At 31.1% G+C, this 15,314-nt stretch overlaps 2 protein-coding genes across 4 annotated transcripts; one reads left to right on the top strand and one right to left on the bottom strand.

The window, feature by feature from the left end:
• Window positions 1-1,161: 1,161 nt before the first annotated feature.
• LOC148274472 (TBC1 domain family member 19) lies at window positions 1,162-6,635 on the bottom strand. 2 transcript variants are annotated; one of them, XM_088237084.1, is made up of 11 exons: window positions 6,443-6,635; window positions 6,237-6,374; window positions 5,891-6,062; window positions 5,489-5,576; window positions 5,282-5,342; window positions 4,738-4,971; window positions 4,017-4,154; window positions 3,311-3,467; window positions 2,475-2,584; window positions 2,310-2,401; window positions 1,162-1,605 (listed from the first exon to the last, which is right to left on the bottom strand). In XM_088237084.1, the coding sequence occupies exons 1-11, from the start codon at window positions 6,542-6,544 to the stop codon at window positions 1,350-1,352; spliced, it is 1,548 nt and encodes a 515-aa protein (XP_088093210.1). In that variant the 5' UTR covers window positions 6,545-6,635; the 3' UTR covers window positions 1,162-1,349. The 2 variants fall into 2 exon arrangements, with proteins under 2 accessions (XP_088093210.1, XP_088093212.1); XM_088237086.1 differs by lacking the exon at window positions 4,738-4,971.
• A 129-nt stretch (window positions 6,636-6,764) lies between these two features.
• On the top strand, window positions 6,765-14,851 carry LOC148274471 (protein SPT2 homolog). Of its 2 annotated transcripts, none has more exons than XM_088237081.1 (7): window positions 6,765-7,001; window positions 7,364-7,901; window positions 11,126-11,398; window positions 11,574-12,632; window positions 12,874-13,000; window positions 13,198-13,283; window positions 13,909-14,851. In XM_088237081.1, exons 1-7 carry the CDS (start codon window positions 6,942-6,944, stop codon window positions 13,986-13,988), a joined length of 2,223 nt encoding a protein of 740 aa, XP_088093207.1. In that variant the 5' UTR covers window positions 6,765-6,941; the 3' UTR covers window positions 13,989-14,851. The 2 variants fall into 2 exon arrangements, with proteins under 2 accessions (XP_088093207.1, XP_088093206.1); XM_088237080.1 differs by having other exon boundaries at window positions 6,780-7,001; window positions 11,562-12,632.
• The last annotated feature ends 463 nt before the right edge of the window (window positions 14,852-15,314 follow it).

Here is a 15,314-nt window from a genome sequence, read left to right as displayed (position 1 = left end):
TTGAGAAGAAATAATGCACAGTCTTTCAAAAAAGGTAAAGAATTATTGAGAGAGCTGGTATTTTAATGTCTTCTTATTATATTTTTTTGCACAAGAGGCCCTATTACAGTAGTGACTTACAGCACACCATCCAGGCTTGAGTAAAATCACATTTAATTTTTGTGAATCACTGGGAATCCATCCCGGAACCGGTGTCTTAACCATTATACCCTGGGGGTAGCCAATTGAGAACCGTTTTCACAAAGCAATATCTACAAAAAGTACATTTTCCAGGTTTTTCATTTTGAAAAAAAAATTACCAGGATTTCAACAAAAACAAAAATACAGTTTTCTAGAAATTTTTAATCCTAATACATACCATATAAAATAAAATAAAATATGATAAAAAATAAACAGGAAATCCTAATTTGAAATGCCCGCGCTGCACTAATTGGTATTATTTTGCAATCACGTTAACAGCGCTGTTTTTAACAATCTGGCAAAGTTTGACAGCGATCGGATGTTCAGTATTCTGTCAGCGTCTGTTTGAGTGAGTCGAAAAATTGCTGTGTGGCAATTTGGCAATCAAATTTTGTGTTGCTAATGAAATTTCGTGTGCCGAATCATTGAAAATGTTGAATAAAGCTTTTAGAAAATCGTGTTTGTCTATAACACGGGCATAAAAATAGTATAATAGGTTCAAAGGCGTTTGTGAATGTTAAGATGATGGTAAACATACTGGACGTCCAACAACGTCAGTTACCGAAGAAAACATCGAATCGGCAAAACAAATTGTGTTGGAAAATCTATGTGTACCAATCCGAGAGCTTGCTGTATTATTGAACATCTCATATGGATCGGCAGATCATATTTCAACCGATATTTTGGGCATGAAACAAGTCACTGCCCCCCTCGTCTCAAAAACACTTGACGGAATGTGGAAGTACAATTAGTGTATTTTACACCACGATAATACGCCATATCATAACGGTGATTGTTTCGGAGTTTTTGGCCAAAAATTCGACTAATGTCGTCAGCCAAGCACCGTATTTTTCAGACCAGGCCCTGTCTGACTTTTTTCTTTTCCCAAGACTAAAATTTCTATTAAGAGGAACGTGCTTTGAGATGATTGATGCCGTAAAAGATAATTCGCTGCGAGAGTTAAAGGCCATACCTTTTAGATTTTTTTTGTAGATATTTTATTTTGTGAAAACGGTCTTTAATTATGGTAACACTTTGAAGACAGCAGTACTGAAATAGAACATTGTTGCCTCGTCGTAACCTATCATATAATGGGCTACTTTGGTGTTTCCAGCATAAAAATCAGCTATAGTTTTCTATTCTTTTGAAAAATAGCAAATATCGGCCATCTATTCCTTCATAAGTGCTAGCTGTAATAGTGTCATGACAGATATGGTGGACAAGTCGGCCAAGACCTGGTCGATGCTCTGCACCGTGTGGACTTGGCAGATGCTCTCCCTGCGGAAGGACAGGATGGCTACTGCCAGGAGAGGGAGCGGCTCCAGTGAGTCTCTAGCCACCACAGTGTCCCACAGTAGCAGTAACTGCTCTGGAGGAAGGTGCCCACTAAAGGCTCTGACCAGCCATTTTAAAACTACTCTGATTCTGTAAAAAAAATATTATGATACATTAATTACATTTTAGAGAGCAGAAATTATAACTACATAGTTATATACACAGTTTTTCAGGGCCATACCGCAAAACTTCAGAGAAACATTTTTCTTATGATGTACTTTTAAAAATATCCTAATGATTTTTTTGGATAATTGCATTTTTTAATTTAAAAAAAATTGGGATTAAAAATGTATTTGACTAACGAGCCAATATATACCGGATGCGGACCAGGGAAGCGGCTGAGAAGGGGAGGGATAAGAGGTTTGTGGAAGGGATGCTAGCCCGATACATTAAGGATTGCCACCATTTTCAAATTATAACAATGAAATTTTTTCATAGAAAAAACAGTTTTTGAAAAAAAAAATTAGGATTTAAAAAAAGTTTACCATAGAAATGTTCCTCTGAAGTTTTGTAGTCTAGCCCTGAAACACGGTGTATACATTTGTAAACAAAATAATACATTTGACAAAATGGAACATGTCTATGGGCCGAGTGGTTACATCTTTAAAAAAGTAATTATATGTTGTTCCTTTGTATATTTTTTGTTTTTGGATTATTGAAACAAATAAATATAACCAATTTTGGGCCAATATTTTATATTCCAAGTTAGATTCTATTTGAGGGTAAATTACATCTCAACTCAGTCGGGACTCAAGCATGTGAGTAAGTGTATATTATAATAATATAATACATACGGTTCTATATTCACACTCCTAAAGTGAGACCACAATGTTGGTTCATAGGCTTGCAGTAACCTTTCATAAAGCAGGCATAATGACACTATCCCCTAGAAAAATAAAGAATATAATTTGATAAAACATTTTCAATATGGATAAATTAAAAATAACTATTTTCCTTACCTGTGGATGTGTTGAAATAATGTGAAGTCGATGCCAATATCGTATATAAAATGATCTGAATGTAAAGTAAAGTTTTACTGGGTCATCATAAAGATAGCAAAATGGTGTGGCTGAGGAAAAATGTAGGTAATTAGAAATATATATTATTAAACAAATTCTGAATTATTGTTTATTCTTGTATTGCATACTTTTCCTCATTAATTTAAGAATATTAGTGAAAAGAAGCTTTCATGGGTATGATAATAAATAGTAATTTGAAAGTAAAGTAAAATAAAAACTTTTTAATGCTATTTAGTAAAATAAGTTGCCATTTTTACCATAAACTAAAATATATTATGCAAATGGAAACATGAAAGGTTTCAAAAAATTATATGTTACTCTGGAGAATTTTTTAATTATAAAAGTGGCCTCCGAGGTGTAATGGGTTAAGACACTTGACTCGCCTATGGAAGGTTCCGGGTTTGATTCCCAGAGAGAACACAAAAAATTAAATGTGATTTTTCTCAAGCCTGGGCGTTCTGTGCCATAATTGACCACTGTAATTGAGCCTCCTGGCCTATTGTTATGCAAAAAAATAATATTAAATATTATCAAAGTAATATTACAATAATAAGCTCATAAATCTTATAAGCTCTAAAAATATGGTTAATGATATAGACGATTAAAACGTGATTATTAAATAATATGAAGCTTGCACCTTTAGAACATTTAACATTTCCGCTATAAAGAACAATTGAAATTTATTTACAAATTTTTTAATAACAGTAATCAACGCGAATTTATTTGTATTTGAAATAAAAGACATAAATAAAAATAATTAACTAAAATATTCTCACCATACATAGTGAATCCATGAAATGGTATCACACCACTTGGTGGAAAATTTATTGTATTATTTGCCTTTTTACCTCGAATTGTTGATGTCATTGGTACTCCTAGAACATTCTTAAGGGCTGAATATACTTCAGAGTCCCTTGAAAAACACAACATTACCTGAAAAAACGTACATATGTATATAGAGAATGAAAGACAGAATTGTAAAAACAGTAGCAGAGAAAAATGTTTTATATTCAGAATTCAGATAGACTGATTGATTTAATATGGTTGACAAAATGTCGGAGAGTTTTTTTTATTTTTACAATTTGTTTAAACTATGAAAATTGCGTTTCTTCCTTCTCAAACATTTCCTACATGTCGAAAGTTTTCAGAGTTAAATTAAGGGATAAAAGTTTTTAAAAAAACTATGTAAGAATTTAATTTTGGAATGATATTAATTTTTAGAGAGGAGACTTTAAAATATGTTAATGAACACCAAAATATAAACTAAAGTAACACTAAATATTTTAGGCATTTACAATATGATTTTTTAAAAATAACTTCAGGATTAGGAAATAAAACAAATAATAATTTATTAATTTAATTTTGTGCTGTTACATAAAAAATGATAGATATATTTTTGTGTTATTAAGGCTCTAGTCTGGAATTTAAACTGTCTAATTTCCCACCGACCACGCAAAAAAAAATCAAGACAAAGGAAGTTACCTGATACAATAAATCTTCAAAAACAAAATATTGGTCATCATTAGAGGCAGTCAGTTGAACATCTTTAAATATTAATTTGTCAATCATTAAATCATTTTGAAGAACTGAATTTTTTAATGTTTGGTAGTACTCCAAGTGCTATAACAAAAAAAAAACAGCATGGTATAAATCATTTATACTATAAAATTGGTTTTCTTCAATACATTAACATTTTCACTGGAATAAAAAGTAATGGTGCGACCGACCTTTTGTCTTTTGAACATCTTATATTATACATATACATAAAGCGTTAGTCTTATGATTGCAAACATACATGAACTTACAATATTTATTATGGTAACATAATTTAATATAAAAGAATCGGGTTGTGGTCCCGTGGTAGTATTGTGGACTTGGGGTTCAAATCCCACTCTACCACAACTCGATTCTCATGTTTCCAGCACAGGTTATTTATGAATTTCAGGAAATGAAGGGAAACTTGAAATATTTCAGTAAATAATAAGAACTCCAAACATTTATTTTTTACAAAAAAATCATTATTAGGCCATGGTTGTGGTTGCTCGTATTATTTATTGGAGACGTTATTTATCTGTTATTGCTCTACCAAAATCTTCACTAACTGATTAACATTTTATGACTTTTATTATGGATTGAAATCAACTAGATTCTCCGTAGAGTATGGTGAATTTTTGATAAATAAATAAGGTATTTTGTTTAAAACCTGCGGATGTATTTCTGTTCCTAACACTTGTGCCCACAGTTGAGCTCTGAGGCAACGGGGACATCCACGTTTCAGGTATTCTTGTGAGACAGGAGCGTAGCCAAGAGCAGCGACCCGCTCTCCAAGTGCAGAGCGTTCCACTTCTAAACATGGGAACCCAGCAACAGAACTAACCATATTGGGATTAACTCCCAATAATGGCTCACCCCGTGATAGTTCTACATACTGAGCACGCTAAAATTATTAATTTATGCAAACTTACATAATATTTTTTAACTTTTAAAGGACCATGAATAATTTTAAAGAAAATGATGTTTTGTAATACATTTGAATTCACTGTAAATTAAAAAGGTTAAGTTCACCGATCATCTTAATCAACTTTGAAGGTTGAATGTGATTTAAAAGAATTTTAAAGCAATATAGAACATGAATTATTTCCAATTTGTTGAACCTATCTAATTATTATGCGCGTGCACACACAATGTGTCTATTTATTTCCTCACATTTACATAATGTATATTATGTTACAATGTATTTTACTTACCAACATATCAAGTGTTTTTACTTTAAGTGGAATATGAGAGAACTCCCACTTTGGCTCACCTCTGGAATTGAAATTTAGATAGTATTGAGTTAAATATATATTTTTTAGTAAATAAAATTATCAAATGGGAAATAGTGGGGTAAAACAGTAAAATCATGATCTGATATTTTTTTAAGAATGAGTAAACTAAAATTACTGTCTACTCACTCTACACGCTCATACCCTGGTCCAGATAGAGACAATAGTACTTCTAAAAAATCTTTTGGGGCATAAACTGGTCTATATTTAGTGAGATCTGTAAAACAAAATAATAATTAAAAAAACATTAATTAAATATAAATATAAACATATGTATCTCCAACTCAATGTTTTAAATAAATAATGGTATTTTGTAATATTTATAAAAGTTATTTGTTGTACATATAGTTTCTCATTAATTTGTTACCTAATCTTGAGTGCTTTAAATCTAATATGCCTACATTTATTCAGTATACATTGTGACATTAAAGATAATTTAATATATGAATAAACAAAAACATAATATATATGAAAAGAAGCAGGTAACGGATTCACGTAGTACCTACTGGTGTCAATCAATATCAAATTTACCTATATCATAAGTACTCAATTCGGACCATTTTTCTGATAGCTCATTTTTGTCTGCAGGTAATCGTAATTTAGCTAAAGATATTCCTAAATCTGTGCACATTGAGTTCAAAGACTTATGAATCCTCTTTTCCCATTGAATATTAGCTTTTTTTAAATATCCCAAATTATCAACCTATAAAAACGGTAAAAGGTCAAATATAAGTTTTACATAAATATAAAAATTAACATAACATAATTAATCTTAAATATTGTAAAAAAAGTTATTATTTATTATATAATTTAATCATTCTTAAAGCCATGACTTTTAAAACTGGTTTTGGTAAAAAAGATATAAAATATTTTTTACCTTTTCACATTTTTGTTGTGACCTTATCCATTGGAAAACTGTATTTCTTAATTCTGTTTCCAATCCAGTTTCCTTCATACCAGCTAGCAATGTTTCTTTAAAACTGTCTTTGCTCACATTTGAAGATGCAACTAGTTTCTAGAGATAAAAATATTATTATAATAACAAGGATAAATCTGAAGAAAAAAATAAGATTTAGGTTTTACCTGTATATCATTGTAAAATGATTTATACATTGGCATTTTCTTTATTTCTTCTGCCAATTTAAGTGCAGTGTAATGCAAACTTTTATCCTTAATTTCTTCCATTTTGTCATTTAAATAAATCAAATAAAGTGGTTTTGTTTAAAAATTAGGAAATTGACATATAATAATAACATCATTGTTTATTAGTTGTTATGCCAACAGGCAAAGACAATAAGTAAATTTTTAAAAGAGAGCGGTAAAAAATATAAGTGTTGCTACATAATAAAACTTGGGATATCATATTACTATTATTTGAAAAAATCTCTGAATTATTTTTATTGGCAATATTATTTGCAACATCCTAGTCTGGCCTGTTCTGTGCAGCATAGATAAAACATTTTCTATGCCAGTTGCAAATTTTTTTCTGAAGTGTTCGCTTTCTTCTACATTTCCACGTATAATAAATAGAATGTTGACACATATATTTTATTTTATTAGATGAAGTAAATGAATTTCTATAATGGATTTTGGGTCTCTTCTTCATGAAGCCAAAAAGAATGGCAAAAGTTCCAGTAATGGGGTAAGGTACTTGTTGGTCTACTTTTTTATTCTGACAGTTCGATGTTAATACATGCATTCATAAGAATTAAGTTTTTTGCAATATTTATGTATTTTTTTTACCTTTCTAGTTCTTAAACTGATCTTTATTATTGTATTTGTATGAAATTGATCGCAAACGAAACAATCACTTTACTTATTTTTAGAAATTCGTATTTTCGCGTGTACAATATTTTGGTTTACTTTACTATTGTTTCTAAGTTTTAACGAAAAGTCAAAGTTTTTTTTTAAAATTGTTCCTTTTATTCAAGCTATTCATATATTATTTATTTGGAATAATAGGATAAAATGGTACAGCTGTTAAAATTGTAGTCTTAATTTCAGGGTAACTTCTATAAAACAAAATTCGAGCCCCCCAAAAAAGAAAACAAATCCAAGACTCTTTCAGCTAACATACAAAAATTCCTCGCGAAGAAAGAGGAAGAAGAAAAACAAAAAGTGGACGATGCCAAAAAGAGAAGAGATGAATTGCTTTCTAAGAGAGATGTGAAGGCAACCAATAAGATTAAGAAAATGCTAAAAGTCATTAAGTCAGCTAACAAGTCAGTTCTAGATGAAGCGGTTGATAATAATGATACCGCCGTCACAATGGCCGGTCCCGACCAGCCAGACGAGGATGACTATGGTTATGTATCGCAGGAAGCTTCCGCCTTCTATTCCAAGATGATGGAAAAATACAAATCTATTCCTGAGGAAGATAAAAGATTTTCCTCTGCCACGAAGCCTGTAAACTATGACCTGTTGAGCACCAAGGACAGAGTGAGAGCCGCCATTATTCGTCACCAGGAAGAAGAGGCAATGCCCCACAAAAGGAAAAGGAGGTCTCGTACCACCAACGACACTTCTCGCGATTCTCACAGCGGTAAACTTTTATAGAAATTCATTATTCATGTATATTAGTGATGCAATTAATAACTTTTATAATTTAATTGTTGATTAACTTTGACAGACAATTTTTTATTATGTAATAAGTAAGGACCGGATAATATGCAACATAACAAGGCATGCATCAAAAATGCTTAAAATATGCAATGTGTGAAAATATGAAAAAAAATAATTACAATGACTATTTATTATTGTGAAAAATTGAAGCAATCTATGTTTTTAACAATCTTTGTTTTTATTAATGTTAACAATGTGTTATTCTAAATTTTTTGTTGCAAGGTTGTGCCTTCTATCAGACAAAATGTTTTTATAAATTGAGAATGAACGGTCCATATTTAATTGATCGGACATAATATTTGACATAATGGTTTGAAACCAGGGTTGTTTACAACAATCAACTCTACCCCAACTTGATTCCCGTTTTCTCAAAGTGAGTGTTTTACAACTCGTTGAAAATGGCTCTGAAATTTAAATATTTGGGTAAATCAAAAGAACGCAAATATTACTTTGTATAAAAAAAGTGTGTTTAATTGTTTAGGCAAAAGCCGCCCGGCCGCCAAAAGAACAAGCTTTAAAAATGCAGTTTCTACGCATGCTTTTGCATTCAGAATACCAGCCAAGGTCGGCTTAAATTATTGAGATCTGTAAAAATAGCACAAATATGCCCCTTCAGCAGGTTTTCAGTAAAAGTAGCTAAAACTTTATCATTTGCTACCCCTAAGAGATAAGCCCCCTTGCATATAATAAAAGCATTTCAAACTTTTGGTTTAGCTTTCGGTTTGCGTTTGCAATTCTTGACCTGAGGATCTACGACCTTACCTACGTATTGCTGTAAACTGTAGCTAACTTTGTGGTTAATAATTATAGAATGGTTTTTGTCTGTATGGGCTACTCTATTAGTGGTGTATTATTACTCTTAAGCTAAAACCCATAAAAATATCCTTAATATGCAATTGCAAATAATCCGGTCTCTAGTAATAAGTATTCATTGGTTGTGATTGTAAATATTTATTTTTAACACAGGTATGAGATGTTTTTAAGGTGAACTAGTGTAGAATGAACTTGTTCTAACATTTCAACATTCCATGATTTTTATTATTATTAGCTAGTCCAGTGTTTTTAAACCTATGGGTCGCGACCCCCTGGGGGATCTTGCTGGGGGTTCACAGTCTGTTTTTTTTTTTACTCTGAAGGGGGTCGCGTATTCAAAAAGGTTAAAAAACACTCAGCTATTAAAACTTTTTCAAAAGATGTATGACTTGGCAATAATTATTAAAGGTTATTCTGATTAGTTATTATTTAAAAAAAATATATATTTGTTACACATTCACTAACTTATAATAACTATTCATGTGTATATGAAAGGCAATTTTTGTATGTATGTCCTCGATGGACTGAATAACTACTAGACCGATTTACGTCCGGTTTTCAGCGAAATGTACATCTTTTCTACAAGCAGGTTTATAGCTCTTAAAATCTCCAATTTATTAAGTTAAAAAAAATTAGGAGCACCAGGGTTGCATTCGTCGAAGGATGTTGTTTTTTTGTGTTTGAGCTTTTTATGGATCCCAATTAGATTATTTCTTTAAATTCCTTATAATTTCTACTCATTTATTTCTTTTTACTGGATTTTTGGTAATACTAAAATAATATTAACTGACGTTCGATACATTTTTGAAAATCGCATTCCTAACTAAAGTGCACCCCTGAGCAGAGTTTGACATTTGCTAAAAGAATTCTATATTTAAAAATTTTTTTTTTTATGTTTTGGAATTCAAACATAATCAAGTACTGAGGTACCTACTTAAATTCAATATTTGAATATCTACTATTTTTAGATTTAGATTTCGATAATAAACATGTATCTAGTATCCTACTTATCAGCGAAAAGTTACATCATCTTTTTCCTTCAATCTAAACCGTTTTTACACCCTTTTGTGCACAATCAGGCATTTGGGTTTTGAACTAGGCTGGTGGTTTTAAAGAATGACTAAATACGTGTAGGGCAGGATTGAGCGTTTGGACATGAGTCATAATTTTAGAGGGTTCCGGGTGCTTCTATGTGTATTAATAGGTCGATGATTTTATTTAAGAACACCAAACCTGTTTTTTTGGTTACATAAAAGCATTATGAAGTAAAGTTTCGTAAGTATACTTAATAATTTTTAATCTCAAAAGGAAACGCAGTCCGACTTTTCTTCGTACAAACGTATTCCCGTATTTTCTCTCTGGATTATGACACTATTGGAGTGATTTTTTACACACTATAGACATTTACCATTGGCGTGTCCCTATTGTTTTGTTTCTTGAAAAATGGTTTATTATGGAAACAAGAACCATCCAAAAACCCGTAAAAAAGCACAGTTTTATCTGCTGTCTTCAGGCGCATGGTATACAAATATAACAATTTTAGAAAAACGTACTGTTAAAAAAATAATATTCTGATAATCTGTCAAAAAAAAAAAACAAAATCAGTTCAGTTTTGAGATGCGGAAAATGGGACAACGAAACGTCGATTTTGTCTATTCTAACAAAAGGTCTGACATGCAGTTTTTTAAGCATAGTGTCGGTAGGTATCTGCAAGACAATGACAGGAAAACAATTTTCGAATACCTATTTATTATAATTTTCTGTCCTCACAATTTATGTAAACTGAAACACAAAAATAATAATGCTAAGTACATATCTAATTTGGACTAAATACGATACAAACTTTCGATTGAGGTCATTTAATCCATATACGAGTATGTACTCAAATCTAGCAATAGAAAAGCATTGCCGGGTTCAGCTCGTCACTAATAAAAATGAATCAATTCATTCATGTTATACACTTCACTTGCAATTAGGTAATAACTTGTATTTCCATATCAATCGAAATATTAACCATATAATTAAAGAGTGTCTGTGTTAATTAGTTTAATATACAAGCAGAGCTGGATTAAGAATTTTCTATTGATAGTTCTATAAAAAATATTAGTCACCATCAAATTCAAATGTAATGTCAATTAAAGTTCTTTTACAAAATAAATATTTTCCATTTTCAACAAGTTACATGTAACTAAGATAACTTAGAAAATGGAAATCAAGTTGTACCAATGCGGGTTCGACCCTCGGAACTCTGATCCTCGAGTCCATGACAATAGCCACGGGACTATAACCCGGTAGTTTATTTTTTAGTAATTATGTTTTATTTTCTTTTAGATTTTGAAGATGAGCCAGAAAAACCAGAAGAAAAAAAGGTGGAAAAACCCAAACCAAAACGTCCAGCACCACCGCCATTAGATTTCAACCAGCTCCTTAAGATAGCCGAAAAGAAACAATTTGAACCTGTTGTGATTGAAACAAACAAAGCAGAAAAGGTTGAAGAAACTGAAAGATTAATGACGAAAAAACAGAAAAGGGAGTATGAACAGTTGAAAGCGTTTAAGGAATCTCGATTGAAGCGTGAAAGAGAAAGGGATAGTGCCAATTCAGGTGATTTTATGTTTTAAACTAGTTTTACTTTAAACTTTTCATTGTATACATTATTGTGGAATCGTTTTAATATATTTTATAACCATAACAATACAAGTACATGCAATGTGGTTCAAAAATATTTTCAAGAAGTTTGTTAAATTATTTTAATGAAATAAAGCAGTGTTATTTTTAGAAAAAGATCCCGTAAGAAAGCCCAAACATGAACCAGCCACTCCGTCTAAACCAATTAATCCCCTTAGCATAAAAATTCCAAAAATTGGTGATAAATTAAATAAGCACAGTTCTGAGGAACCCAAAAAAAGCTTTAATAATCCTTCGACCAAATCTGTCGATAGAGATCGTCCCTCTCAGCCAAAACCACAGTCGGGAGATCGGCATAGAAAAGATGATTTGAAGAACAGTGATGAAAAAATCGATGTAAATAGAAATAGTAAAAGTAGTTCTAGTTTAAGCAATCATCCCAAGATTCTCAATTCACTTCTAACATCTAAAGGCAACAAAGTACCAACTTCAAGTGGTTCAACCTTCAAAGTGCCATCAAAACCAAAAGAAAGCATTCAAAGAAATGATAATAAGAGTTCAACATCTGAAAATCGACCGAGTACTAATTCAGTTAGTAACTCCAACAGACCACAAATTTCTTCTTCAAATAGTTCCAATCATAAAATAACTTCAAAACCTTCCCCCCTGCCCAATACTAAAACCTGCATCCCTAAAGGTAATCCCCGTGACATGCCTACAAATTCTGCAAAGACAAGACCTGACCAGAGATTGCAAAAAGATCTTAATATTTCGAGAGATGCTAGAAGTCAGAATAATACAGTTAAATTAGATAGAAAATCTGACCAACAAAAACCAGTTAATCAAATGAGACAATTGCCAGATCAAAATAGATTACCCAACAGAGGCCCGCCGCAAAAGGAACCAATAAAATCATTGAACCCCCCTGGGAAAAGACCTTTGGCATTAGATGGCAAGGCAGTAAAAAGAAAATTAGATGACGGTCAACAGGGTTCTTCTCCAGGACCATCAAATTCCAAGCAAGCAAAGCCTTCTTTGTCTGATCAAAAACCAAGGTCTTTTCCACCTCCTGATATTAAAAAATCCAGGCAGTTTCCTCCACCAGATGTCAAAGGACCGAGGCAATTTCCTCCTCCTGATGTTAGAGGTCCAAAACAATTCCCCCCGAGGGATATGAAGCCACGGAAAGATAAACTGAAGCCTGTTAAAGGTGAGTCACTATAGAAAGGTTGTATTTATTTATATCAATAAATACATATATACACATGTTTTCAATGATGTATTTATACTTTGTTATTTTACTAATTTTCAGTCAGATTTTATAAAAGATAATAATCAATTGATTAAAACTACAACATATTACAATGTACCAATTTCTGATAACATTCTCTCAAAGAATCTTATAAAAATCCTGTTGAAATGTGTGAATTATTCATATTTAAAACTTTTAGGACGAATACTAGATTCGGATTCAGAGTATGATTCTGAATTAGATGATTTCATAGATGATGGACCGCAGGATGATGGAAATGACTACTCGAAATATATAAAGGAAATATTTGGCTATGATAAATCCAGGTATGCTATCACGCAACTTTTATTTTATTCCAATAACTAAGGCATAATCATTTACATAATTATTGGCAACTGATAATTTATGTTACAAGAATACCAAGCATATTATATTATATACTTAACCTTTATATGTCATTCTGTTATAATTAATATTATATAATGTGGATGACAAAATTAATATTTTTTAAAATTATGATTAGGTATAGAGACGCTGATGAAGATGATACAAATATGGAATCTAATTTCTCTCAAGTTATGAGAGAAGAGTACATCAGTAAAAAAATTGGTGAGTAGTTATTTATTTTTAAATTTTCATATACTTAGTAATAGCTACTTAATAAAGTTTTTTTTATAATTACATAGGTATATATATATATATATATATGTGTGTCTGATTTAATATTGTATGTGTAAATCTGGAATTTTTTAGTTAGACGTATAAATTAACATATTTTTCAATCTTACCATATTAAATCCTATAACTAGTGTTCTGAGGGTGTGGCGGTAGACCTGGCTTAGACACGTGCTACGCATGCCTCAGGAGAACCTAAACCCAACATGCCTGTTCCTTACACCCACGGGCTCCCGCCGTCCTGAAAAGACATCAATGACGATCTTTCGGCTTTATTCGGTGGAACTAAGGGACGCGGAATCGACGTGGGAGGGTGCGAGAGTGCCGGCTGGCGAAAGGGTCACCTGGAGGCATCTGGTGATTTCCACATGCTCCACTTAGGAACGGATGTGAAAAAGAAGATATGAAATTAAATAAAGAAATGTTCAGGTCATTGCTTATTGTGGTGAGCTCGGAAAGTAGCACTGTTGGAATATTCACTATGGTTTCTCAGATTTTCTGAATGTTTTTTTTTTATGAATCAACATGAGATAAATTAATTAGTCAACATTTTTTATAGGTATCATGGAAGATTTGGAGGATATGAGAATGGAAGCCCTTGAAAAGAAGAAAAAAATGCAACAGAAAAAGAGACACTAAATTGACATTGCAGATTTACAACATTGTGTATTCATTTCATTTATGCACTTTATTTTCTTCAAGTATATATGTACATGTTAGCATTACATTGTTTATTTATTTTGATAGCTTTGTTGTAGAAGTTATGAGGTGGGTAAATATATAAAAGTGTCTAATCATTCATTTCGAGGAAAGCATAAGGATAAAATTTCTCTTAATTTTATTGCCCTTATTAATGAAATTTTTATGCACAGCATTATAATTTTTATTTTACTTGAGTAGCAAAAATGCACTTTTTATTAACAAATTTAAAATTGTTGATTTTTGTATCAATTAATTTACAAATTTTCATTTCGGAGTCTCATGCCTTAGTAGTATATAATTGTATAAACTGTTAAATTATGTACACAAAAATATTTTTGATATCAAATATTTTGATATACATAAATAAAATTGACAAATTTATATAGTGATGAATGAATATTATTGTATAGATTTTCAGAGTGCAATTATCTATGTATTACTAATATACACTACAGCAATGATGAGTACCAACATTTAATTTTCTTCAATCAAATACTTATGTGCTCTGTTCAATTTTCATATGCATGCAATACATACCTACACTGATTATGTGAATGTCACAAACATCAAATCACGTAAACACATTTCATATCATTATGGATTACAAAATTGCTGAAAATCTGCCAATTCACCACATACAGAAGTTAAACATTGAAATGGTTTTGACCATGTTCATGACAAGATGAATTAAATGTAGTTGAGATGCAATTTAAAGGTTAATTGATTTGTTTGTACTTAACCAGCCATAGAATATAACATCGTATTATTTTATATATTTACAGTAAACCATTTTCTCCTTTGACTGATGTTTCTATTTTGCAAGCGCCGTTTCCAAATGTAATTGTAATATGTACTTGTTTTTTTTTAATGACTTTTTTACCATGCAAAAAGTCCAGGGTTTGATTCCCGATAATGCAACATGAAGTACATATTTATTTCAAAAGAGTTTATTCACCACTGTATTTCAATGATTTATTGAACTGTCACATGTCTTCATGTAATGAATAATCAAGATACTCCGTGAATCATGTAACAATGTTGTACCTTATGCATCATTCAGTGAGGATAAGGGTAAGAAACAGACTTTCTCAATGTACATATGTGTATGTAAAACAATTATTTTTTTACTCGCTATTATTCATTGATCCAGGACAAATTAAGTTTATATCACATAAAAAAAAAAATATTTGTTAATATATATTCAATATTTTATTTAACGATAATATTACAAACTTATATTTCAGTACATGAAGTAAAGTAAAT

This window comes from Micrasema longulum, unplaced genomic scaffold (assembly GCF_059751315.1).
Source record: "Micrasema longulum isolate JH-2025_06_02 unplaced genomic scaffold, ASM5975131v1 h1tg001642l, whole genome shotgun sequence".
In the NCBI taxonomy this organism is placed as follows: domain Eukaryota; kingdom Metazoa; phylum Arthropoda; class Insecta; order Trichoptera; family Brachycentridae; genus Micrasema; species Micrasema longulum.
The sequence above is the reverse complement of the archived record's forward strand: the minus strand, read 5'-3'. Positions and strand labels throughout refer to the sequence as shown.